This window comes from Lytechinus variegatus, chromosome 12, assembly GCF_018143015.1.
Source record: "Lytechinus variegatus isolate NC3 chromosome 12, Lvar_3.0, whole genome shotgun sequence".
Lineage (NCBI taxonomy): Eukaryota > Metazoa > Echinodermata > Echinoidea > Temnopleuroida > Toxopneustidae > Lytechinus > Lytechinus variegatus.
In genome coordinates, this window is record NC_054751.1 from 27,400,143 (window position 1) to 27,426,849 (window position 26,707).

A 26,707-nucleotide genomic window follows, 5' to 3' on the forward strand; every position below is an offset into this window, starting at 1 on the left:
CAAAATAAACAATGCTGCTCAATATTTGTAGTTAACATACATGTTCATTGCGAGCGGATACACTTTTATGTGCGCATTATACAGCAAATACATGAGGCAATTTAAAATGAAGTTGGACAGAATATCATGCACATTTTTTTCTTAAAGAGAGAGAACATTGAACAGCAATGTTGTGATCATACAGGCATGAGCACTCTTACATAGTTCACTATTGATATTCGTTTACAGATTTAAAAAGGGAAAACGACCTCAAGATTTGTGTGTTAATTCACAAGCAACAAATGACAAAGGTTATTGCAGCTAAAAGGCCCACTTATAACATCACATGGTGAAAAATCTAAATTGATCGACAATTTTTACTGCATGACAAAAGAGGAGATGGGATGGGATATGACTAGGGTTGAGAACACATTTATCCAAAACAGGTTCGCATTGAATTCCTATCTGTGTAGGTCTAAGTTGCATTTTAATGGTCTACGAGGGAAAGTGTCATAAATACTCAATATACAAATGTGTGGGGTAATAAAAGGTAACAAAAAAGTTATTTTTTATCAACCTCTTTTAGCCGTTTATCAAGGGAATTTATATGGACCTAAAAAAGCTCTTGCACGTAGAAGACGTTAAGATCTTTCCCCTATGTATTCGGCCATTGGTTCGTTAAGAAGTACTTGAAGAACTCGTAGACTGACCATGATAGCGCCGTGGCCGGCATCTGGAACACCACTCTGGCGCCTATACCCTTGAAGTAACCGCGGAGCCCGCCGATGTCGTATATAGTCCTAAAGGCATGGAGCATGCCATTTATTGACGACCTCCCATTAGTCACGCCCCGCTCCTGCGTGTTCAGCAGAGTCTTGCAAACGTCCAACGGGGTCGTGACTGCGGCGGCGAAGGCTCCCGCGAACGCGCCCGACATGACGTGTGTCTTTGGGTTGTACTTTCGTTCAGAGTTCAGGTACTCTTGGCCCAGTTCGTAGGTGACGAAATGGACGGTTTGGAAGGGTATATTCATAGTGAGCTGGGTGGTGTAGCTCCGGTAAAAGGCATTGTAGCCTTCAGTTCTCCACACCCGCTTAAAACAGTCTGTTACGTTCTTGTAGGGGCTGTTGTACATCTGCATGCGTTGCTTGATCACTGTTCGATTCAAATTGGCACCAATATTTCATGTTGATATCACGATGATCAGTTCAACGACAGCAAGCAGAAAGCCATGATTTTCGGTGGTGAAGGTCAAGCCGGTGTGATGTAATGGAGATCCAGGTCAATCCAGTAATACACCAGATGAGAGCACAGAAAAGGAAAGGAAAAGAAGGAATAAACAAAAGGAAATCTGTTATTTGTGACATAATATTGTAGAGCAATTATGCTTACATCATATGAAGCCCAATGAGAAGAAATAAATAAATCTGCATGCTGACCTTGGTTAGAACCATAGGATCAATTCTTATGCCAAACCAATACCACTTATGAGTTTGATTTGAATCAATCCTTAAAAAAAGATTGATAAAAAGATAATGAAAGTCCAGTTATATTCTAGTGTTAAATAAGAAAAAAATGTCAAACATCAAATTGTATTAGTAATTCTTTACATATAAATAAAAACAAAAAACAATGATTTAAATTGCTGGTTACACTAAATGGGATTAAAATATAGAAATAGAAAAAAAGTAGGAAAGTGAGATAAGAAGAAACAGAAATAATGAATTAAAAAAGAGATAAATCTAGAAAGAAATAAACAAAAGAAAAAAGGGGAAAATAAAACAAGATAAGAAACAGGAAAAAAGGACTGAAAAAGAAATGGTGAAAGAAAAAATAAAGAATAAAAGAAGGAATAAATGAAAGCAAGAAAGAAACAAAGAAAGAAAGCGGTAGGAATTCATATTGTAACATCCTGGTTATATTATGAAAAAATGTCATTGCACTGACAATACCCAAATGCAATGTAGGAGTTCAACCAACCCTATCACGTTTGAATACATCCTGGTGCATGACATTTATTTTGTAACAGTAGGAGTCATTTCATAATATCAATGGCAAAAATCTTCACCAGGTACAACCCGATACTACAATGACAAAAATAAAAAGAAAAAGAGGCTTAATAACATAGCACCCTTTTCTAATAAACCAGGATGTTTTTTTTTAAGAGAGAGAGAAAGAAAAAGGGAGCTGTCATCATTTCCTGTGGTTTTGGTTTATGTGGAATGTACAGTATGTCTCAAGGAAGGATACACATGAAGGGCAACATAGTATGCATGTGCATGTAAATTGTAGAATATCCAAATTCAGGTGATAAAATAATAAATGTCCATTGGATAGAATGATAATTAATTACCAAGGAAAAATTCTGAAACCAATTAAAATTTGTATGAATACATTGTTAAAAACGTTAAAAGCAGCGATGTTGTAAACATTTACTCATCATAAGAATGCTGTTGGAAAGATCGCCCGTTGGTATAATTAGCATCACTTTCGTACATTGGCTCAAAAATTTGTTATTTAAGATTATAGGACACCTACATGTAGATAGATCATTGGCATTTGATTGGTTGTTTGATATCGATCATTCTGCTCGTTTTACTATGACATCATCGAACATGCAATTTAGGATCCATTCATCATGCAATTTTGGATCCACACGATTTTGTCCCTTGCACGCGTGCATTATGTACGCGACATACGTGACAATCAACAGACTGAGCTCACACTGCATGATCATATTTTGCATTGTCATTGATAAATTTCTTATGAAACTTAATCTAGTTTTAAGTGTCATATAAACCAAATAATGAATGCTCCTACATTCGTGCAATGGACAAAATACTTCATTCGGTGAAAGATGAAATGAACGATCCATTCAACTCGACTACACCTCTTGGAATGGATCTTTTCATCTTTCACCTCATGAAGTATTCTGTCCATTGCACTCATAAACAATCATTATTTGTATACTATTTCTTTGCAATTATTTCGAGACATTCAGATTGGATTATAATTCACACGACTTTTAAGCCACTTTGGCATGCCCCGGAGTTCAAGAAATCCAAAAAGTTTTTTTCTTGATGACTAATTTCCTTCCTAAGGTGAGTGATAACAGATTTAAAAAATTCCCAACTCCATATCGCCATTTTTGGCCTTATTCCCGTCACAGTACACGTAGGTAGCATCTTTCTTTTTTTTCAAGGAATTTCATCATTTTGGAAATTCCACAGGACTTACTACATTACTTGGTTTCAATGAAATTGATGAGAAAATGGAAAATCCTGACTATAGTCTAGCCAACTTTGACATTCACTTTCAGTACATGTTACACATGGTTTCCTCTGCATTTCCTTCACATGTATATCAAGATGGTTTGCCAGAAATCTCTAATTCCCCATGATACCACAATGTCCTAATCTCTATTCTTGACAACTTACTGTTGAAGGAAACCACAGGCAAAACAAATTGACCCCATTTCCAAGCAAAATCATTTCTCCACAAAAGAAACCCCCAAGGTCAACGAATCCGTGCATGGCAGTGCACGTAAAGATAGTAAATTTTTTAATAGACGGACCTAAATATTGTATTATTTGTGAGCAACCAGCAAGGATGTGTTGAGGAAAGGTCATGTATCACTGATGCTTAATAGGCCGACAGCTGCATAGCTACACACATGTAAAAAAGGTCTTTAACAGTTCATTCATTTTTGGCAGGAATACTGTATAATCAATTCTCAGAGCAGCATGTGAATGAAATCGATACCAGCGGTGATACCAATGAAGGCACACATGCAATGCTGCTGTTAAGCCAGTATTAGTAAAAGTACATGTACCGTATTATATCTTTTAAGTGCAGTGTGTCACATTTGAAGAATGTATCTGTATCTTTTAATCTGGAATGATTATGAATTGTAAATAATACATAAGATGGTGATACCCCTAGCTAAATGGATTATTGAAATACCATAAATGGTCATTTTCAAACAAAAGTGGACATGGGGGTGAAAATTAAAACTTGCTAGAAATCATTAGGCTTCAATGTTTTTTGAAACTAGACATCTTAAAGTATATTTTTCCATTTCATTTACATAAAATTATTAATTATGTCTTGAGATACAGTGAATTTTATGCTAGGGAAATTAAATGTTACAAAATGTTGATTTTTGCATTAAAATTCACATATTGCCTATCACAATATAAAATTTGTATTAGAAGCGCATTTGTTGGCAAGATACAAGCTGTTTATTGTATCTAACTCCTAAATAACAAAAAAAATTCTGTGAAGTGTTTTTCTGAAAAAAATTGGGTTTTGAAGTTTTCAAAACTGGTTGTCGTGTCACTCACGTTTTAAATGCAAAAAGTTTTCTAGAGCTGTGTATTCTGAAAATTAATTTATCCCAGTACTGGAGCAAATACAGTTTATCTGTACCTTATTGCGTATAAAGTAACTTGGTCCAATGTGTTAAGGTAAAGCTAAAATTAACTGTTAAAGTTGTGTCGTGTCACTCACAATGTCGTGTCACTCACGAAATGTCGTGTCACTCACGGTATTAAATTGTGTTTAAAAAAGGACATCCAGTAATTTTTGAAGCGTTTTACCAGGGATACAGTTAGAATGTTGTTCCTGACATCATTTAGGCCCATTTTAGGCTAATAATTTTCTCCATCTTCCTAATTTTACTCCTTTTTATGGAAATATTGAATTCGACATTGAGTTCATCTATTTTCTCTCCTCTCCGTGGTTGCCTTGGTTTAAAAAATCCTGACAATTTTCCATTGGTGTGAAGACTTGGATCCTAATTCATATTTTGGTGAATGTACTGTGATTATGAATATCACAACATAATCAACACAAAATTATGAATGTATCAAGAGAAAAAACACTATACTTTAGCAATGGACATACAATGCATAAAGGGTTGGTGATGGTTCAAGTCATACCTAGGTATTACTCGAACATTCTCTGTCTCCATTTACAGAAATGAGCAGAAAGTTCACCTTTCTTTTGAGCAATGTTATTTCTTTGTTATACTCATAGCTAGAAAAGTCAGGGATCCTTTTGAAATTTGCTGAAATTTTAGTGGTAAAGTAGTGTACATGAGATATAAGAGATCACCATGAACACCAAACATTTTTTCAAATTTGGAAAAGAAAATATTTTTCTTTTCCTTCTGACTGATTAAATCAACCTTTTCATTTGCCATAAAGCTTGTATTCCAGGACATGAAATAAACAAATTTGCAAGATAACAAACATTTCAGGTGAGAATGTACTGAGATTTGATAGAACATTTTGGATATTGCTTGAAGCAGCTACATGCCAAGTTCAAAATCATTATTTGTTCGGCCACCATTCATACCGCTAGTGATTAACTACATACAGGTTCTGAACAGCAAACTACCGTAAGCGGGCCGATGTGTGTTCAGAGCAGATTTGCATTTACACATATTCATTACAACAAAATGATGCATGTTCATGTAGGTCCCAACAAGTCCCAACTGAGACCGCATTTTGATTTGAGCAACTTTGATGGGTTGCCATGTACCAGTAGATCAATTTTTTTTTTTTTTTTTTGGGGGGTACCCTGATAAGATCAGAGCTGGACCTTGAGGGGAAAAGCTATTGAGGTATAAAGGGAGCCTGGTTGGGATGCTGAATTTGATTTTAGTGTGACATCCAAGGGCTTAGAAAAGGAAAGGCTAATGACTTGTAGTTGTTATGTAATAGTAGCAGACTGCAAGAATCATGTACTGACTGCGTCTTTCACCTTGTGGCTTTCCCTGGATTCCGTGGTATGGTATATGATCAAATAGTCAGCAATGAAAAGGCACTTACAAGATTCCAGCTAAAAGCATAGCTCTGAATTTTGGTACAGTGCCTACATGTACTGCCTTGGGAGGGTCCACATACAAGCAGTGTTCAGGAGAAAACCTATGCTTGTTGAGTTGAATTCCCAAGTTTCTCAAGGATTTGCTGATAGTCCATCTGAAGTGTGCAGCAACGTGATTGTGGTTTGGTACCAAAAGATATTAAAACTGCCATGTCCTATTTGGACAATGCCTAAAATATTAAAGGAGGATAATATTGTAATCCAATATTTCAAGAAAGAGGAGTCATACATGACATCATTGGCTACCAGACCATGCCAGATGATGTGAGTGACTATTGAGAATACCTTTCTTACAAGGAAAAATTATTCCATCCATTGTGGATGCTGAATTGTATAAACCCGTAAACTTTCATATACAGATAGGGAGAAAGAGTTAAAGTTTTGAATGATATCAGGCCACAAAAAGAATGTTTGAGTTGATGTCAGTGCCAAGACCTCATAACACCTCCTTCAAGTGCCCCCTCCTCCTCTAAAGAGGAGAGTGGTAGAAGCCCTAGTGTGACAATGTGGTATGGTATAGGGAATGTGAGTTGATGGGCAAATATGACCATAAACCAAGAATAAAACATCAGGATGACATATTATGAACTTTAAAGAAAGCAGTTATTATGTAATCAAGCTTGTTTTTGGTTAATGGTATTTTACTCTTCTACATCATGCAAAAAAGTTTTCATTGTTGAAATAAATGTTGTATTTTTTGCACTTGTCGTGTCACTCACGTTTTGGATGTCGTGTCACTCACGGTATATAGGAGGGTACCATTTTCCATAGAGAAGGTTTGATTGATTTTGACTATATGTGTTAGATAGGTACACTATTTATGTCCATTTACTGGTACTCACAGTACTCCATGACAACTACTTGGGCACGAATCCAACCATATGTGTTAGTGGTCAGAAACCCATGTCCAAAATTTGTCGTGTCACTCACGCACCGTTTTTTAATCATATCTACTAAACAAATTGTTGAATTCAAATCAAACTCGTAGTGGCCCATGCCAGTCCTACATTGTATATAATATAGTAGTCATGATTGATTCATAACCTTTAAGTTTGAAGATATGAGCCCTTAAACCTCTCCGATTGTCGTGTCACTCACGTTTGAAAATGACCAAATACAATTCCTTGCCAGTTGTAACAAATAAAGACCACACATTTGTGTTTAATACAACGGGGTAAATGTAACACTTATGATACAGACCTACGTGTACATTAAACTTGCTATTATCTGAAATGACTGGGCTGAAAAATCAGGGTTCCAGATGCATTATTGTCATTATTGGTGAATATGAAAATAATAATAAAAATAAAGAAAAGCCATATTTTATTGTTCGAAATGAAATTAAAAAAAATCTATATACATGTATTCTAAATAACCAATCAAATCTTCACACACAAAAAAAATTACATTTTTTTTTAATGAACCAATGTGAGATTTTAATGCAACTACCTTTGTGAATTTGGGCAATATAGTTGAAATAACCTCTAAAGGGGGGGGGGGGTCTAATTCTACAGTGCTGCTTTTTGAGCATGACAGTGAAAAGTTCCTACATTGTATTTACAGATCTCTCACTGGACACTATGGGAATTACATGAATACAAATTCTTCAGTGTACCTTAACTTCTTATCTAATCGTAGTCAAGCTCTTGCAGTGTCCTCCAATAATAAATTAGTCAAATAAGATTCAAAACTGTTTAGATAATTTTTTATGTACATTGTCAAGTCAAATAACTGCATTATTATTTTTTTCCTTTTCTTTAATTATTAATATTGCAATGAATCAATTGAAATGATTGCTGATTGATCCATGGTACACTTGTTTCCCTCAAATTAACTGTTGCCACTCTCAGTTCTATACTTTTAATTCATGTTTCTTTTTTTATATTCTTATACTGACCTGGATGGAGGTAAAGGGGTGTGGGAAGGAAGACCTGTGGGTCATGGTAATTTAGTTAACCTTTTCCAAACCCAGGCAGCCCCTTCATCTCTATTCCAGGTCCTTTGTACTAAGTCACTTATGTCCTATTGTTTATGTAAATTGTATTGTACTATAATATATGTATTTTGAATTGCCGAATAAATAATAATAAAGAGCTCTCTTTTTAGTATGTTGGGGTTCTTGAGGAGCTATTTCACCCTGAGCTCCCAATTTTTCCCACCCCTAATCTTTTCTGATCCAATGAATGGATGTTTTGATACCATACCTTCTACAGGATTCATGGCAGCATCATGGATGACTGTTGCTAGGCCACCTGCGACCGCTGTAAAGACAATCGGGAGATGTTAGAACGGCAGTAAAAAATATTGTTGAATATGTCACGAACTTCAATCACCTGCTCAGCTATGACGCAGCTAAGATTTATTTCAGTCTGATCCAGAAATAGCGATCGCTTTGGGTGAAATTCACAAAGGTGGTTAATTTTAGACCATGGACTACTTTGTGCTATAGGTGCGCTTTAATGGTCAATGCACATTATGGAATGATTTAATGATCCTAAGTATGGTATGCTGAATTTGCGTCTGTTACATGTTAAAACTAAAAGAAGCGCAGCCTAAAAAAAAATTGAATAGTCCAAACTCCACGGTCTAAATTTGAAGCAGCCTTATGAAATTCCATCCTACAACTCTAGTTCTCCCAAAAAAAAAACAATTATGTACTGTATGGTAGATAATAAAATAATCTCTGACTTTGACATTAATGTACCTTCCATGTCAAGCTGTGCAAGTTACGCAAGTGAACAGAATCTGCAAACTCTTATAAAATTCTTTTTTTTCAATCTTGATGTCAAAACGTTTGTTTATTATTTGAAGAGTTTAGTTTTAAAAGGGGTTAGGTCCACTTTGGACCATTCCGAGAAAAAACAGGTTTTTCATACTCACTAATTGCAATATTCTTATGAGAAACTAAATTGTCATGATGTGCCAACTACCCTATCATGTAAACATAAAATTGGGTATAAAAGAAATCTACCTGTCTTCACTTTTTTTCTATATATTAAAAAAATATATCATTGTGGACCTCACCACTTTTGCAAGCAAACTGAAATGAATCCAAACTATTTTGATTAAAAAGGTGATATTCCTTTGCCACTTTCATTCACGTTTTCATTTCAATTTCAAATTTTCTTTGGTATCATCAGAGTGACTAAAAATTTAGAGGTTTAGAGAGAGAAAACAATAAAATCTATGAAAAATACCTTACATAAATATCAAACTATAATATTAAAAGTAATTGCATTTCTTTGCAATTTCGGGATGTCATTATTGAGTCTGGTGAAGGTTAAGTTACATGTATTATGTAATTTTATTACCGGTACATTGTTCTACAATGTCATAGAAGAAATACTCTCTTTCACAAAACCACATGGGAATGTAGCACAAGTAAAGAGCCGATTCTAAATATTGTGTTCATTTCTGACTCAATAATAGGAAATTGGTGAGATTGCCATATCTTTGCCAGTTTCTATTGATATACATTTTATTGCATGCGTTTTATTTCAGTTTATAGGAAGTGATATCTATATTTACCAATTTCTATTGACTAACTACAATCAGCAACACTTGCTATTTCTTTCAATGGAACTTCTTATCTCGAAAATTAGTTGACCAGATTGCTCGATTTCAATATCATTTCCAGGCTCAAAGTATAAAAAATATTACAGTATAATCCCCAACAAATATCAAATACTGTGCTAGGCCCGAGTCAAAACGGTTAGCCACCCAGACCCAAACAGACGTGATCAAATTCTGTTTTGTATTTTCAGGTTTCACAAGATTTTTAAGTAATTAATACAAGTTCTTATGTTCTCATCTGTTTCATGCTCTGAAATCTCGAATAAAAATTATCAAATCAATATGAAGCTGCAGCCATTCCCTTAACTTTAAGCTTACTGTACAAGCTGACAAATAAAGAGCTTTAAGATTAACTGAAATCCGAAAGCAAAGACTCACTTGGCTCCTAGGTGTTTAAGAGGTACTTATGATCTACAAAGACACCCGGACTCTCTGCCGCGCTCACGCAGTGCAAACTACTTCATTGGCGGCCACCCAACACAGCCTGGCGCCCTCATATCCACAAAATAATGGCATGAGTTGCTTTTTCTTTTGAGTTGATTCCAGAGTCGACCAGGAAGAATGAAACAAAGAAAGCATAAGAGCTTAGACAGGCCTCTTTTTTTTCACAGAGAATTTTTTTAATTCTCCTACAAAAATTACTCTTGTGAATTTAAAGCAGGGTTGATTTTTTATGAAGTATTTGAGAAAATAAAGATTATATTCATGAGTATTTAATTCAATAAACAACGTAATATCCATGAAAATACAATCTTTACAGTTTCCTCATCTCTTACATCTCCCATCTAAACTAGTGGTGGAGTAGCCTAGCACCTTTTCCAACCTGCGAGTGAATTTAAGCACCACTCAACATTTTTTAGGTATTAATGACTCAGGCCTACATTTACTATAAACCCATATAAAGTGTGATGACCTGCTTGCTAGTTTTATAAGTGATCTCCATGCTCAAACTATGAAAATAAGATTACATGTATAATCCCAATAAAAAATTTAATGTTCACTGTACGCTGTCATTGCTGTGCATATTTGCCCACGCTTCAAATAAATAAACAGCAGTGCTACAGTACATTTAGTTGCAAATCGCAGGATGTACAAAGTTACAGAATCTACGCCCTTTCCTCTGAGGAATGATCTATCATGCCGTCTCATTAAGAAATGACAGAGTTATAGGGTATTATATAGTATGCACTTCAGCTCTTTCCAGTACCTACCATTCACAAATAGAAGAACTACACACGTTTCTGGACTTTGACTTTCCTCATATGCTACTAGTGTCATCAATTTGGAGTATAAGTCAACAAATCTTTCTTTCTGTACAATGTCCAATGAGCGAGATACATACTATGTACAGTGCTTCAATGATGTAGAAAGGTCTACTCTGCCACCTCTCAATTTTAAATGCCCTCAAGTTGAGATGGAAAAAAAATGTAACGAGCTATAATGGGGGAAATGGGGCTGTATTTACACAGTGTTCATATTATATGGGCTATTATCACACAAAGATAATTGTTTTACATTTCTAATTGAGCATGTACTGTATGCAGTATCAAGTACCATTTTTCATTTTAACTGTCATAAATTCAGATAAATCAATATTCAGCATTATACATACACAAAATTCAATTTCTCACTCATTTTTTTTCTAGACAAGACCAATACTGTATGTACATGAAATATGCAATCATGTGTAACTATGCGTAGCTACATGTATGTGAATCTACATGTACTGGTACAATCATTTCTTCACTGTTCGACCTCTAGTCAACTACTGTATATTCCCACCAGCAGATGTTTCATAGTACATGTAAGATCTATTTTGTCCCAGATGGTTCATACTAACAATACAGCCTCTATTATCATCGAAAGCTGCTTGCTGTAAGACTGCACTTATTTCTATGAGTGCACAGGTAGGCTGTTAAATTATAAAGCTATACACTTTATGTGTTCGTATGTATGTAGTACTAGGATCACCTAGTACACCCATTAATTACTGTCTTTGGAACTGCCATAGTATTTTCACACCTTTCAATAGTTGTAGAGCACTTAGTCACTCACTACAAATGCTTCAGGAATGAGCTAAATGAAATCTTGATTGATATTTTAAACATTTATACATGCAGGCACCCTTATATCAAAAGAGTACAGATCTACACATATGTAGTTATGATCATTTGATACTTGATCAAATCATCCAAAGGGTTTATTATCCAAATGAGGCCAGTATCAATCATAGATTTGTGAGAATTTCTTCTCTTTTTTTTGGAGGGGGGGGGCAAGAATTAGATTGCTAGAGGAGGAAATTGTTTCATATTTCAAATAATAAAATACAAAGTATGTAATAGTATCTGGCACCATCAACTCATGTAGACCACATATATGAGTGAATCATTAGCAAAAAAAATTTAAAAATAAATTTCCTACATGCATTTTAAATCCATTTTCTCTGATTTGGTAGACTTGAACTTACACACATACACTGCATTATTTCTTTGAAGTGCAACAAGTACTCACCTTTTTCCTTTGTTTACAGTGTACACTACGTATTAGGTATACGCAGAGCTGTGTATATAAACTATAGGTGTTAAATATACGTCCTACATCCCTATCAAATCAATAATTTTCCATATATATATCTTTAAAAATCATCAGAAAATTTTATAATTTGGTGTCAGTATCAAGTTAGGTCATTGTTTAACATTTTAACATCTTCATTAGATGACAAAATACTATTAAACATGTCATCATTTTCTTCCAAATAAATTAGATTGTCAAATGAAAAGGGCAATACATAACTTCCTATTCCTAAATTTTGTGAAACTTAAAATGTATGGAATCACATTTTTGAAAGACAAAAAAAAGAAAATCTCCAAAATCCAACAGTTGACATACAGCATGCAAAATAGTACCTGAATTCAGTATTTTTGTCACAAAATCAATTCTTTCAAAATCAAAATCATAATACGTACATGTAGAATGAATTTCCCATCCCCCACATTATAAAAATAACATAAAATTTGGACCTCCAGAAAACAGAGCCTTGGCAAATGGCTCTGAAAGTGAAACTACAGAGCTGAAGTGTCCTGAATCGGACGTGAAACTGTTCTCCGTTTCAATAACAGTGAACAGGTTTATGTTCTCTTCCTTATTTGAAAATTTTCAAAATTGCTTGAGTATTATATTTTGTTAATCAAATTATGATGACAAAGTGGATAAATCTTCATGGATGATTTTTTTTGAGAATCTCCCAACCGATCTCCCAAATCAACCTATACATATTTCAGTTGCAACCTACCATTCGCGAGAGGATTTTTGCCCGGATGAGAGCTGAGCACTTTCTTAATCTTCTCGTAGCATGCGAAGTAGAGTGCATGGGCGGGACCTGCTCCCAGTGCCACTGCGTTGATGCCTCTCACAGTTCCGTTGGCTCCCTCGTTCCTTATGATGGTGGTCAAGCCGTTGAAGACGTTTTTGTATATTGCATTGGGTGAAGGCTTGATAGATTGCATTCGTGTCTGTATGTAAGGAAAGTTGAGGAAGATAGAGTATTTAAAGAGAAAGGGGGTTGCAGGGAGGGGGAAGGATAAAGGTTTGGAAATGGATGGGGGGAGGGGAGGGAGATAGAGGGGATGATGGGAAGGGAAATTGGAAGAGATATAGACAGAAACAGAGTTGGTAATAAATGTTAACTTGTTGGGTTTTAGTTCATATTATAATATGCATCTTGCAATTATTTCATCCAAAGTATAACAAAAACATAGAATCAATAAATGATGACGCCAGTGTATTACTTTTGAATGATGGTTTATTGATGGCAAAGTGAAATAACTATTATCCTTTTTACACAGGCTAAAATTTCCTTAACCCCGTACTATAGGTGAATTAGCCCCACCTATAGTACGGGGTTAAGCTTAGCCCACTTTCTTTTTACACAGCATTTTTGCAAAGTGGGCTAACCCCACCTATAGTACGGGATTATTTGGCCCTGCAAAAAAGCAGGGTTATCCCAGCAATTGCGGTGCTAAGAGCGATAGTACGAGGTTAAGATCACTAGTGTAAAAGGAAAGTGGGCTAAGCTTAACCCCGTACTATAGGTGGGTTAAATAGCAATTTAGCCCCACCTATAGTACGGGGTTAAGGAAATTTTAGCGTGTGTAAAAAGTGTACGAGTGAAGTACTTGTACTACGAATGATCGACAAAAACCACTAGTCCGGGGTTAGCGAGTTTCGTGTGTAAAAAGCAAGCATTCCTTATCCGGGGTTAGCAATAACAATTTGGCATGTGTGAGAAGGAAAAAATATAGTACGGGGTTAAGGATAGTACGGGGTTAGCGATAGTCCGGGGTTAAGAAAATCTTGTGTAAAAAGGGTAAAAGTCAGTCTATAAAGATGACCAAGTGTAAAACACACACAAATTACTTCCATCTCTATATAATGCTAAAATAATCAGAATAGCAAGGTCATTCAACTTCAAGTGGGTTTACATGTAATTATGAACCATTAAATCATTCATTGATTTAGGAATACAAGGAATACATATAATAAGCCTATGCAGTGTGCACTCTGAAGAACTGTGAATGATGGATCAGATTTAAATGTCCTTCCTTTACAGGGTATGTCATGAAAGGGGAGGTCTGCAGATTAGCTGATGGCCACCGATGGCCATGGCAGTTGGTGCCCCGGGAGGCCCACTGCCATTGACGAGTGGATACCATGCGCGACCATGGGGTATCGAAAAGCACCCTTAATACGTATTCTCCATATTCTGAAAATGCACTCCTTAACAAGTAGTGGCGTCTGAAACCCTACCCTTAACAAGTATTGGAAACGATATTCTTGGCAGGTATTCTCTGAAATGAATCCCTAAACAAGTACAGCAATATCTTATTGTTATGTCACCGGTCCGTTGGTCGTCTGTTTTACCTTTACACAGTACGGCCCCACCTTCCACACCTCGCACAAATCGGATTCTAAGCAAGTACCGTTGGGGCAAGAAGGACATCCATTATACATTTTAATTTTGTTTTATCATCCACGCAAATTCGACCCTAAACACGTAGCTTTCCTAGCGAAATAGATACCCTTTTTTCATTATTTTTGTGTTTTTTACACCCTTATCACGTTACGTACGTAACATGCTCTTTCTTGAAAAAGACATCCTTTTTACGTGTTTTTTTTGTCGTGCATGGTATCCACTCGTCAATGTAAGTGCCCCCCCCCCTGGGGTTGGTGCCCGGGCCTCTTCATGGCCATGATGCCCTTCGAATTTCAGCTTGTAATACATGTACATTGAAAATGCCTTTTTTTCATGTGGCCACGGTATGTATTCTCTCCAAAGAATGCCCTTTTTGTTTGGCCATGGTGCCTAATATTTGTTAGCCTTCGTGCCCTGTTGAAAAAAATCATACAAGGCCATGTGCCATTTCTATACAGGGGTCCGGATTCAAAGTGGCCTTCCCTTCACCCCCTATTAGAGACCATTCGTTTTTGGTGACGAGCCATGTGGATGTACGAGATTAATGAATTTTGGGAGAGCTGAGGATGCATGAAGTAATCTGTGACGAGCCTTCTCATTCACTGCCCAAATCTGTGACTCGTATTTGAGGGTTTTGATATTCGGTGTCAGAGTGCTCGAACGAGCGCTAGTTCGTACATAATGACGCCATCCAAGCTTAGCAAAAATGAATGAAGCCACATCAACATTCGAGTTTTGTTGATTCAGCAGGGCTGGTTAACTGCAAATTACTGCTTGTTACCAGATTTTCCATTACATTTAGTGAGTCCTGTTTTTAGACACTTCATATAAGTAATTGATGTTCTATTTCCAAACAACTGTGTTTTTCGGCTTTTTCGCGCAAGAGTGCAAATGTTGCACACAGTCGCCCCACTGGTTCGTAGCGTGATGCTACGCCTGATTCTCCGGCCCGCTCGCTATCACGCTGGTATATGCTGTGCCCTGGTACAGGTACTTCGACTTAAATCGAAACTGTTTTCATCAACGTACGAACGTGATACTGAACGAGTGGTGTCACCACTTCCGGTGAACTAGGACTACATTGCAGTCGCAGACAAACGAAAGCTTACTACTATGGTATCCTAATTTGAGACCTGAATAGGATGGATTCAAAGTAATAAATCCCCATTGTATAAAATTGAAGCGTGCCTATTCCGTTATCACCAGGCATCCGTATCCCAAATTCCCAGGTTGCAAAAAAAAAAATCTTCATCCTGTTTGTATTCCCTGTTTTCAGTGTTAACGTTTTGCAGAGGAAATTGCAAGTGACAAGCACTGTGGTCAAACATGAAAAGAATTAAAGTTGTACACATGTACAGTAGATACAGTACATGTACATGTACCGGTATGTAACTTTACAAACAACTTTATGAAACACCATCCTGGCAGAGTCACTCTCCATCAAGCAGGAAATGACAGGTTCAAATCAAACCCCACTGGTTCCACGACTTATTCTGGCTTAATCTTTTTCAGATTGAACATGAAATCTAATCCACTTTACTATATCTTTATACCACTCTACTTTCCCAGTCTTTTCCCCCGGCCTTTTCAATTCCAAATAACACTTTGACTTTAGAAAACGAAGCTGTTAATATTGCCAACTTTCAAGGAGTGTCGGCCATCTTGGAATCTTTGACTTCATCAAGTAGAACTATTCAGGGAGTTTTGTTTGCACTGGAGTCAGATAAATAAGGAATCTGAATACTCTTGGCTTTTCATTCAAGCACATCACCAACAGAATAAATAATCCAAGGCAAACATACATGTACATGCATGTGACAAAAGGTCTGTAATGAAATCAGCAGTTACATGTACATCGTACAGTGCCTACTTATTCATTAAAGATAAATTCCAGTTCTGGTAACGATCTCAAAATGACTTTTTACATAATCTAATATAATGACCACCCAAGTGTCTGTTTGTATGAATAAAAATATGTGCCAAAGGATTCTGGAAGAAATTGCGTAATTGCTGAGAAATAAGCAAAATAAGCGCGGATTCAGTCACTTCCGTCGGGTCTTTATTCCAGCAATAATAATACACTGTCCCATGTGCGCTTATCTGTGTTGGCGATCTTCAGTGTGATCCCATTTCAGCGTAGATTTCAAGATTTCACAAAGTTCAGTTTACGTAACTGTATCAGATCTAGATCCTCGATGATATACTGACAATTAAGCCTGGTTTTACAGACTTTCTCATGAAATCAGTGTTTACTGCAACTACTGGTATTTCTCTTTAAGTCCTTCTTCATGTGAAATACACGTAGATCTAGCATTATGAGATCTGATTGAACTACATGTACATTTCATGAACAAAGGTTTCATAAATATTCAATGTAATGTAATAACTCTACATCAAATCATAAAACTATTGAATAACACTGCAAGAAGGGTTGACAAAGTTGTGCTAATGTACTTCATTCATCAAATAATCAGAGCTGCCAAGTGCCAACCTTTATTGGCGAAAGTCATATTCTTAATTTCTCTTTATCCTATTTTCGAGCCTAAAATCCTACTTTTGTTTCAAATTTCAAAAAACATAATTGTTGAAAAAAAATTAAAGCATCATTTGTAAAAAAAAAATCTTTTTGAATGAGAAAACCCTAGTCAGTGTAATTTTCCTTAAAAATCCAACTAAATAGCATAAAATCCTACTTGTTGGCAGTTCTACATGTAGGTTCTGAGAGCTGAGTTTTTACACAATCTACCTGTAACATTAGCATCAGACCTGCCAGGGTCCACCGCAAAAAGAGATGCATTTATGAGATAAAAACCCTTGAAACAACTTTGTATGAACACAGAGAAATCAATGAAACAAATTGATCACTAAATATTTGGGAAAAATTGAATAAACAATAAGAAAAATAATTGAAATCTAAAGAATGACTACTGTTTAAAGCACCCTTTTCTAATATATATACCCCAAAACATTTATTTATTTTTTATGTCAAAACATTCATTTTTGCTCATTCTTGTTCAAGTTAAAATCTTTGTCCATTATTCTTACAAATTGCACTCTTCTGTGATTTCATGAATGACACTACAAAAATGTGTAACAAGATCAACCTTGACAAATACAATCTGCTTGTTTACTTAAGTTCAAATTACACATTGCACATGTAATCAACAAATTTAGAGCAGATCCAAAATGATAAAAAAGCAAAGTGGTTGATCTCCAGTTAGATTTTAGAAGATTCACAAATAAACCATTGAATTATCTTCTGATTGCAAAAGTAAGCCTGATGCTACACATCTACATGTATTTTCCTCTATTTTTGTCAATGAAATACAATATTTGGTGACATTCCTTAGTTTTGAATTTGTCACACTAGTTTTAATTTAGAACAAGTTCTTAAAAGGGAATACTTCATCTCTGTATCTGTATAAGGTTTAAGAAATATACTGTAATTAATGGACCAGCAAATTTTGGCTGGTCTGCTAAAAAATAGTCCAAGAAGTTTTTTTTTTGGTCAATTTTTCTTCAGTATTCCTTTTTTATACTTAACCACAAACAACAAGGCTGCAAATATGATGGTTTTTTTTTTACAAAGTTTGTTCAGTTCAGGAAGTCACCACCACACATCTTTAATACCCTTTTTACACAGGATTTTCTTAGCCCCGGACTATCACTAACCCCGTACTATCCTTAACCCTGTACTATGTTTTTTCCTTTTCACACATGCCAAATTGTTATTGCTAACCCCGGATACGGAATGCTTGCTTTTTAAACACGAAAATCGCTAACCCCGGACTAGTGGTTTTTGTCGATCATTCGTAGTACAAGTACTTCACTCGTACACTTTTTACACAAGCTAAAATTTCCTTAACCCCGTACTATAGGTGGGGCTAAATTGCTATTTAGCCCCAACTATAGTACGGGGTTAAGCTTAGCCCACTTTCGTTTTACACTAATGATCTTAACCCCGTACTATCGCTCTTAGCACCGCAATTGCTGGGATAACCCTGCTTTTTTGCAGGGCCAAATAATCCCGTACTAAAGGTGGGGTTAGCCCACTTTGCAAAAATGCTATGTAAAAAGAAAGTGGGCTAAGCTTAACCCCGTACTATAGGTGGGGCTAAATGGCAATATAGCCCCACCTATAGTACGAGGTTAAGGAAATTTTAGCCTGTGTAAAAAGGGTATAAGAAATCTTGTTTCTCATACATCGCAATCCCTTCCCTTTCTACCTGCACAGTAAAGCTGTGCATTCATGTAGAGCCCTCGTTTTGAAGTTTGGATCCCTGCACAATGACATATTTACAGATTTTCTCTTTCCTGTTAACTATCACAAATCTAAGAAACACACTAAAAAACAACAGGAGGTCAATTGCACGTACATATCCTGTGTGTATTATTATTACAGTTACAGCAAAGGGACCTTGTCCCAACGCTGCATCTATCTCTACCTGTATACACTGATACACATGACTGAATTCTTTCACACATTATACACATGGCAGAGGTATTTCGAGATCATGAAAGTTATACAGGTACCCTCATTAACTAATGTAAATACTGTGCTACTAAATCTGCTCCTACATTAGCAGCAGACAATGTGTTATCATAGTCAGCCATGCATGTACATAGTAACATAGATATCTCTGAACGCTGCTAGATGTACATGTACATACTTAAATTTCATAATACTAGAACTGTGTAAAAGTTGCAAGTCATTGTTTGCAGTCTGATACTAGATGTAGGGAGTTCCCACTGCATGGTACTGTTAGGGTATTAAGATTCTGAACAATATGCCTGTATACTGTATGGCATGCGGCTTAGGCATGCTTAGAATGTATGTGCCCCTAGAAATAAAAGACCAAATCTATAATCTGTCATTATTATTATTATTATTTTATTCGGCATACAGAATCAAATAAAATATTACAAACAGGTGAATACAAAATGCAATAGAGTCATACAGATCATAATATAAAATTCAAGACAAAATTACGTTGTATCAGGTGCGTCTGGTCAAGCTGCCAGGGTATGGAAAAAGTTAACTTAATAACTATGGTCCGCAGACCTTCCTCCCCATACCTGACCAGACGCACCTGATATTGATTGAAATAATACATATATATATATACATACATGTATATCAAAGTAAAATATGTACATTTGGTAATGGTCATGATGTATAAACGAATGGAGAAAAATTATGAAAAATTATTAAATCATTGCATATAATCACTAATTCAAAAACATAAACATAACATAATCATTGTTTAACGGCCTTGTTTTATAATGTCTACAGATAAACCTTCTGATAATATGAAAACACTATTCAATAATTCAAAGCCAGATAAGTTCAAGGTTGTAGATACCCTATTGACTGGCCTCAATACCCATCTTACATTTGGTCCTGGGAAATATTATGCTCTTTTGATTTTAAGTCAAGGAATGGGTGGTGCTGTCCAATATTATTCATGTTATTGTTCTTAATTATTTTCAAAACCAAGGGGGATTTCCAACAAATTTGGTATCTTTTCAAAGTTAAATTAATTAGCTAAAATAATTTAGAAAATTTCATGGCTACATGTACATTAATATAAGGTTTATGGAAATTTAGTTGCATGTCCTCTAAGGCTCTAACAAGGGGCACCAAGGTTGCTGCCGGAAGCGGTGCTGCCAGTGACCCCTACATGTATTCAAAGCCAATAGGGATTCTCAATATTTTTAGCTATTTAGCGTCAAATATCAATATTTTTGTAAAGATTAATATTTTTGTAAAAACTTGACTTCCAACTACTAAGCTTACAAGTACAATACACTTTACTTTCATAGAAATTTTTAATTTCTAGTCTTTTTTCTTCTTCATTGACTTTTGAACTAAGAAAAGGCAATGAATCTTAGGAAAAAATCACCATGTAACCCTAAAGTAGGGGACTTCGGCTTCATGACCCATAACCATGTTTTCTTTTTTTTTCTGCTTTCAACCATCCAAACTCGGGTTGAGTAATACTTGTGATGACTCAGACCCAAGCTACTATGATTTCAGGTGACGAGGCAAGCTATCACTTCCTCAGCTAGCTGGATGTTACACGAGACTGAAGCGAAGCCGAGAAAAGATTGCAAGTGTTCCACATCGTGTCGAATTCTTGCTTTCTTTTATCAGCTTCGCTTCAGTCTCAGAAGACGTCCAGCTTGATTCGAAAGTGATTGTTTGCCGGGCAAACAATCACTTTCGAATCAAGCTGGACGTCTTCTGAGACTGAAGCGAAGCTGATAAAAGAGACTTTGCCCATACCATCCAAGTGATTATTCATTGGGTTAATATTTTTGTGCAACTTCGACAGTGTCTGGAAGAAGGCAATATATGGAGAAAACATGGGAAAGTTGCTTATGTATGACATCACAATTCACAACACAAGTAAAAAAATAAAATCATAATAGATTCTTTCTTTAGCCTAATCTGATGGATTTTTCTTTAAAGAACCTTTACCAATATCTTTTCTCAATTAAACCTGCTTCCCCGTAGAATCCAATATGAATGTCACAGAGATGCCAAGTTCAAGACCAGCTATGCATGAGATTTTCTGTGAATCAGAGTGAGATCACAGACATTGTGTACAATGTATATGGGGATAGGCTGTGATAGTTGCGTGAGACAGAGATTTGAGGGGATGAACAAGAGTCCAAAATGCTTGAGTCTCACGCATAATGTGTGCGACTAGGTAGCTCTGATGTCATGTCATTGTCATATATGTCTCGTATGTGTGATGCCTCGTAATCGATTATGACATTGGATTTTAAAAACCTGAAGTTTCAAGATTAAACTTTTTCAGTGTGACCAGCGTTCTCGCCAGTGTATAATACGCATGGTTCAAACACCATGCGTGTGGAAATGGAAATTTCAGCCACATGCGTGGAAAAATTAAATAGAAATATTCAGAAAAAAATAATACACTCCATGAACTCATCTTAGTGATATCAATTTCATTTATCGGGTTGCGCCGAAGTCCCACCAACTTAAGACCACTTAATAATGTTGTAAGTTAGAGCAATTACGGGATCGGAGTTCGGTTCGGAAGTTTTGCTCCTAAAATCGGAATCGGTTCGGATATCGGATCGGAAGATATTCAAAAACAAAAAAATACATTAAAATTTGTATGTGGCCGGCGCGTGGACAAATGCGGCACGCTACACTGATGGCAGAATTTGTTTTGATCTCCGACAAAAGCGGAGGAAGAAGATGATGAGTTGTTTTGATCTCCGACATAATCGGAGGAAGGAAAATAAGATAATGACGTTCCAGCGCGCGACACTACCGCCGATCAACGATAGGCCTCTTCTCTACAACATCGTGGTGATGGCGGAGGTAATCGTAAACTCTTAAAGGTCGCATGACCTCCCAAAAAAGACGCATTATTATCCAGAGTTGTTTACCATGATATTCACCTTCTCTACAACACCGTAGTGATGGTGGAGGTAATCGTAATCTCATAAAGGTCGCAGGACCTCCCGAAAAAGACGCATTATTATCAAGAGTTGTTTACCGTGATATTCACCTTCTCTACAACATCGTAGTGATGGCGGAGGTAATCGTAAACTCTTAAAGGTCGCATGACCTCCCGAAAAAGACGCATTATTATCCAGAGTTGTTTACCATGGTATTCACCTTCTCTTCAACATAATCACTTCGATGTTGTAGAGAAGGTGAATATCACGGTAAACAACTCTTTGATAATAATGCGTCTTTTCGGGAGGTCATGCGACCTTTTTGAGATTACGATTACCTCCGCCATCACTACGACGTTGTAGAGAAGGTGAATATCATGGTAAACAACTCTGGATAATAATGCGTCTTTTTCGGGAGGTCATGCGACCTTTAAGAGTTTACGATTACCTCCGCCATCACTACGATGTTGTAGAGAAGGTGAATATCACGGTAAACAACTCTTGATAATAATGCGTCTTTTTCGGGAGGTCATGCGACCTTTATGAGTTTACGATTACCTCCGCCATCACTACGATGTTGTAGAGAAGGTGAATATCACGGTAAACAACTCTTCATAATAATGCGTCTTTTTTGGGAGGTCATGCGACCTTTATGAGATTACGATTACCTCCGCCATCACTACGATGTTGTAGAGAAGGTGAATATCATGGTAAACAACTCTAGATAATAATGCGTCTTTTTGGGGAGGTCATGCGACCTTTAAGAGTTTACGATTACCTCCGCCATCACTACGATGTTGTAGAGAAGGTGAATATCACGGTAAACAACTCTTGATAATAATGCGTCTTTTTCGGGAGGTCATGCAGTTTACGATTACCTCCGCCATCACTACGATGTTGTAGAGAAGGTGAATATCACGGTAAACAACTTTTGATAATAATGCGTCTTTTTTGGGAGGTCATGCGACCTTTATGAGATTACGATTACCTCCGCCATCACTACGATGTTGTAGAGAAGGTGAATATCATGGTAAACAACTCTAGATAATAATGCGTCTTTTTTGGGAGGTCATGCGACCTTTAAGAGTTTACGATTACCTCCGCCATCACTACGATGTTGTAGAGAAGGTGAATATCACGGTAAACGCATTATTATCCAGAGTTGTTTACCATGATATTCACCTTCTCTACAACATCGTAGTGATGGCGGAGGTAATCGTAATCTCTTAAAGGTCGCATGACCTCCCAAAAAAGACGCATTATTATCTAGAGTTGTTTACCGTGATATTCACCTTCTCTACAACATCGTAGTGATGGCGGAGGTAATCATAATCTCATAAAGGTCGCATGACCTCCCAAAAAAGACGCATTATTATCTAGAGTTGTTTACCGTGATATTCACCTTCTCTACAACATCGTAGTGATGGCGGAGGTAATCGTAATCTCATAAAGGTCGCATGACCTCCCAAAAAAGACGCATTATTATCTAGAGTTGTTTACCGTGATATTCACCTTCTCTACAACATCGTAGTGATGGCGGAGGTAATCGTAATCTCATAAAGGTCGCATGACCTCCCGAAAAAGACGCATTATTATTATTTACCTTCTCTACAACATCGTAGTGATAGCGGAGGTAATCGTAAACTCTTAGAGGACGTATAGTCAGATAGTCGTAAATATTACCGCGCATGTCAGCGTGTTCAACTAAATCTTATTTGCCTCCGCTTAAGATCAAAACATATCGTCTTTTCGTTGTTTTTCTTCCTCCATTTTTGTCGGAGATCAAAACAAATTATCACCAATTATCATTATCGTTTTGTTCTTCCCCGATTATGTCGGAGATCAAAACAAATCATAATCTTCTTCTCCACCTGCCTTTCCGCTAATATCACAGATAAAAACAAATCATAATTTTCTTCCCCTTTATCTTCTTTTCCTTCCACCGCTTTTGTCTGAGATCTAAACAAATCACCAGCGCATTTTGACAGCAAACATGTCGCCACGTGTTTGTTTTTTTTTTGTCTTGTTATGTTTTGGTTTTTCCGATCCGATTTTTTCCCCACTGGTCAAAAATCGGAGTTCGGAAAAATGTAGAAAAAAGGGGAAAATCGGATCGGGAATTGGATTAAAAATCGGTTACAGCATTACTTACAGGCCTACTACGGCTAGGAAAGTGGCAAGGCGCCCAGCTAGCTCGCGGCTGAGAAATCAGCAAATAAGCACAGGATTTGGATAGAGGGTCAGGCCCGACGCTCTAAGCAATAATTATACATTGTCCCATGTGCGCTTATCTGTGTTGGGGATCTTCGGTGTGAACATTTTTCAGCGTAGATTTCAAGGTTTCACAAAGTTCAGTTAATGTAACTGTACCAGATCTAGATCCTCGATGATATACTGACAATTAAGCCTTGTTTTATAGACTTTCTCATGAAATCAGTGTTTACTGCAACTACTGGAATTTCTCTTTAACTACCGTAAGTAACTGGGATCAATCACTAACATTGCGAGAGTCTACTACTAGTAGTACTACATGTAGCTTCTTCTCAAATGGTGGTGTGACTTTATTTTGCATAAGGTCAAAATCTCAATTTAATCAAAATCTTGAAAAACTGATATCATCAACAGAAAAGGCAACCCAAAATTAGGTCTACCCTAGCATAGACATTTTTTTAAGGTAGGACCTGTTTGTGAAAATAGTGGCATAACATCAGCAATTTTTTTTACCTTTTGCGTCCGCTCCGAGAAAATCAGAACTTCTCCACAAGCATAGTTTAGAGAAATCGCCAGTTTGCAAGCAGAGCCAGGTCTCCAAAGTAAAATGTGATACCAACAAAATTGATCACATTTTAACCTCATCTGATATAATTATCTTCTTACCTTTGTCTGCTTGATTTCTTTTCTAAATCTTTGCAAAACAATCGTGCGCAAATTAAGGTTACACTTTTATATGAATACTTTTTCAGCCAAGTGCGCACTAGTCGATCGTCATGGAATTTTGAGATGACGATACCAGCATAACCTACTCTTTAAATCCGTCAAGCGAATTTGACTGTGGGATCTTGCCTTCCATTATGATTTTGATTAATTTTGGGTGAACTGTGCTGTGCAGTGAGAAATTCTTGATTGAAAGTCAACTTCATAATTTTTAAAATGTGTGCAAATTATGGTCATCCCATCATACATGCCCAAATTCCACTTTGAATCTCATGAACGTTTCAATCATGATTTGGTTTTACACTTGTTCCCAACTTACTTTCACGCTATCAAATGGGTACATTACACAGTGCTCGGCCATGCCCGCAAAAGCACCGGCTATCAAATGCGTGGTCAGCGTGGAGCTCTGGGGTAAAGCCTCGTAATCATCGTAGTCAATCACATGCCCAGCAATTGCAGCAGTAGAGTCAGTTCCACAACTCGTCTTTTCAGCGGCATCATTATTGTCCATTTCTGAGATGCGCTGACGAAAAGACAGCTTATCATAGTTCGAAATCCGTGGTAACTTTTTTAGAGATTCTAACTTGGGTGATGAAAAGTCGGCAACTCTAGAAATAGAAGATGTTTTCTCCATCAGGAATTCCAGTCAACTTGTCGACCACGTTTCACACGTTACGAAATCGCATCAGCCATATTGCAAATAGGTCCTATACCGAGATGCGCAATCTGCATATACTACATGTAGTAGTACCCGGCGCGGCGGTATACTGTACGTGTATAGCGAAGTATATTACGTACATGCCTAGCCTGCCATGAACTCCTCAGTACCCGGAAGTAATTGTATTGAGCGCGCGAGATCAACCGAGCAAACAAACTTTCAATTAGGAGGGGTGGGGCATGGGATTGGCCTGGGGAAATCCCTCGCTCAATCGCGCGAAAGAACACACTCTGCAAAGTACTAGTAGCTTTGCCACGCCCACACGTTTCATAATAAATTTTGCCATCACTTTACTTTGGAAAATTGGTCAATATTCTCTCTGAACTTCCATATTTTTTTTCACTTCCCGATACCCTTCTTCTCTGCTTATTCAACTATTATATACCTCTTTCATCCACTGAAAAAGTACAGTATATTTTTGCCACAAAACAACATTCTCCATTAATTCCTACTTCTCTGCTGCTCTTGCAAACATAGGTGGCGGAAGGGGGATGGGGGGGGGACGTGTCCACCCCCCTAATTTTTTTTATATCCTTTTTTTTTGCTTGTTAATTTTTTTCTGCGTTCCCCCCTAAATTCACGTGGACCCCCCCTGAAACGTGTGTTGTCCCCCCCTAAGATTTATGTTGATAACCTTTGGGGGGGCGGCCTTGTCCATTTTTTTTTACCTGTGTCCATCCCAAAATTTTAGGTGGACACCCCCTTAATTTTTTGGCTTCCGCCGCCAATGCTTGCAAATTCCAGTTTCTTTCAACCATTACCATTCATTATCAAGATTAAAAGTCTCCATTTTGCTATTTTTCTCCTTTCCATCTCTAATTCACACTCTCATGCTAACCCTTTGATTACTCCACTTTCAAAAGTTCATATTGGCTTTTAATCATTTCACCTTTCATTCATACCCCATTCCTATCTCTCCCTTACTCTCACGCATATCTTTTTAAACTCTTTAAAAAAACTCCTTATTCCTCCACTTCTTTTTGTTTTCTTCAACTCCTCTAAAATTTACCTTTTTTCCTCTTCTCTCAATCATTTTTTCATTCCTCTGCCTCCTAGATCCTCTTTCCATTCTTACCCTAATTTCTTGAGATTTTCCTTTGCTCAAACCACTTGTGTAAGACAATCATTCTGTTTTCTCTTCTTCCATTTCTCTTGCATTCAAGAAAGAGGACATGTTATTCTAACATTACCATCAAAATATCCAG

At 36.8% G+C, this 26,707-nt stretch overlaps 1 protein-coding gene across 1 annotated transcript; it reads right to left on the reverse strand.

Annotated features, from left to right (window-relative positions):
• Positions 1-149: 149 nt before the first annotated feature.
• Positions 150-25,521, reverse strand: LOC121424925 (mitoferrin-1-like). Its single transcript, XM_041620816.1, has 4 exons — positions 25,104-25,521; positions 12,734-12,953; positions 8,073-8,129; positions 150-1,134 (listed from the first exon to the last, which is right to left on the reverse strand). The coding sequence occupies exons 1-4, from the start codon at positions 25,416-25,418 to the stop codon at positions 635-637; spliced, it is 1,092 nt and encodes a 363-aa protein (XP_041476750.1). The 5' UTR covers positions 25,419-25,521; the 3' UTR covers positions 150-634.
• Positions 25,522-26,707: the final 1,186 nt, after the last annotated feature.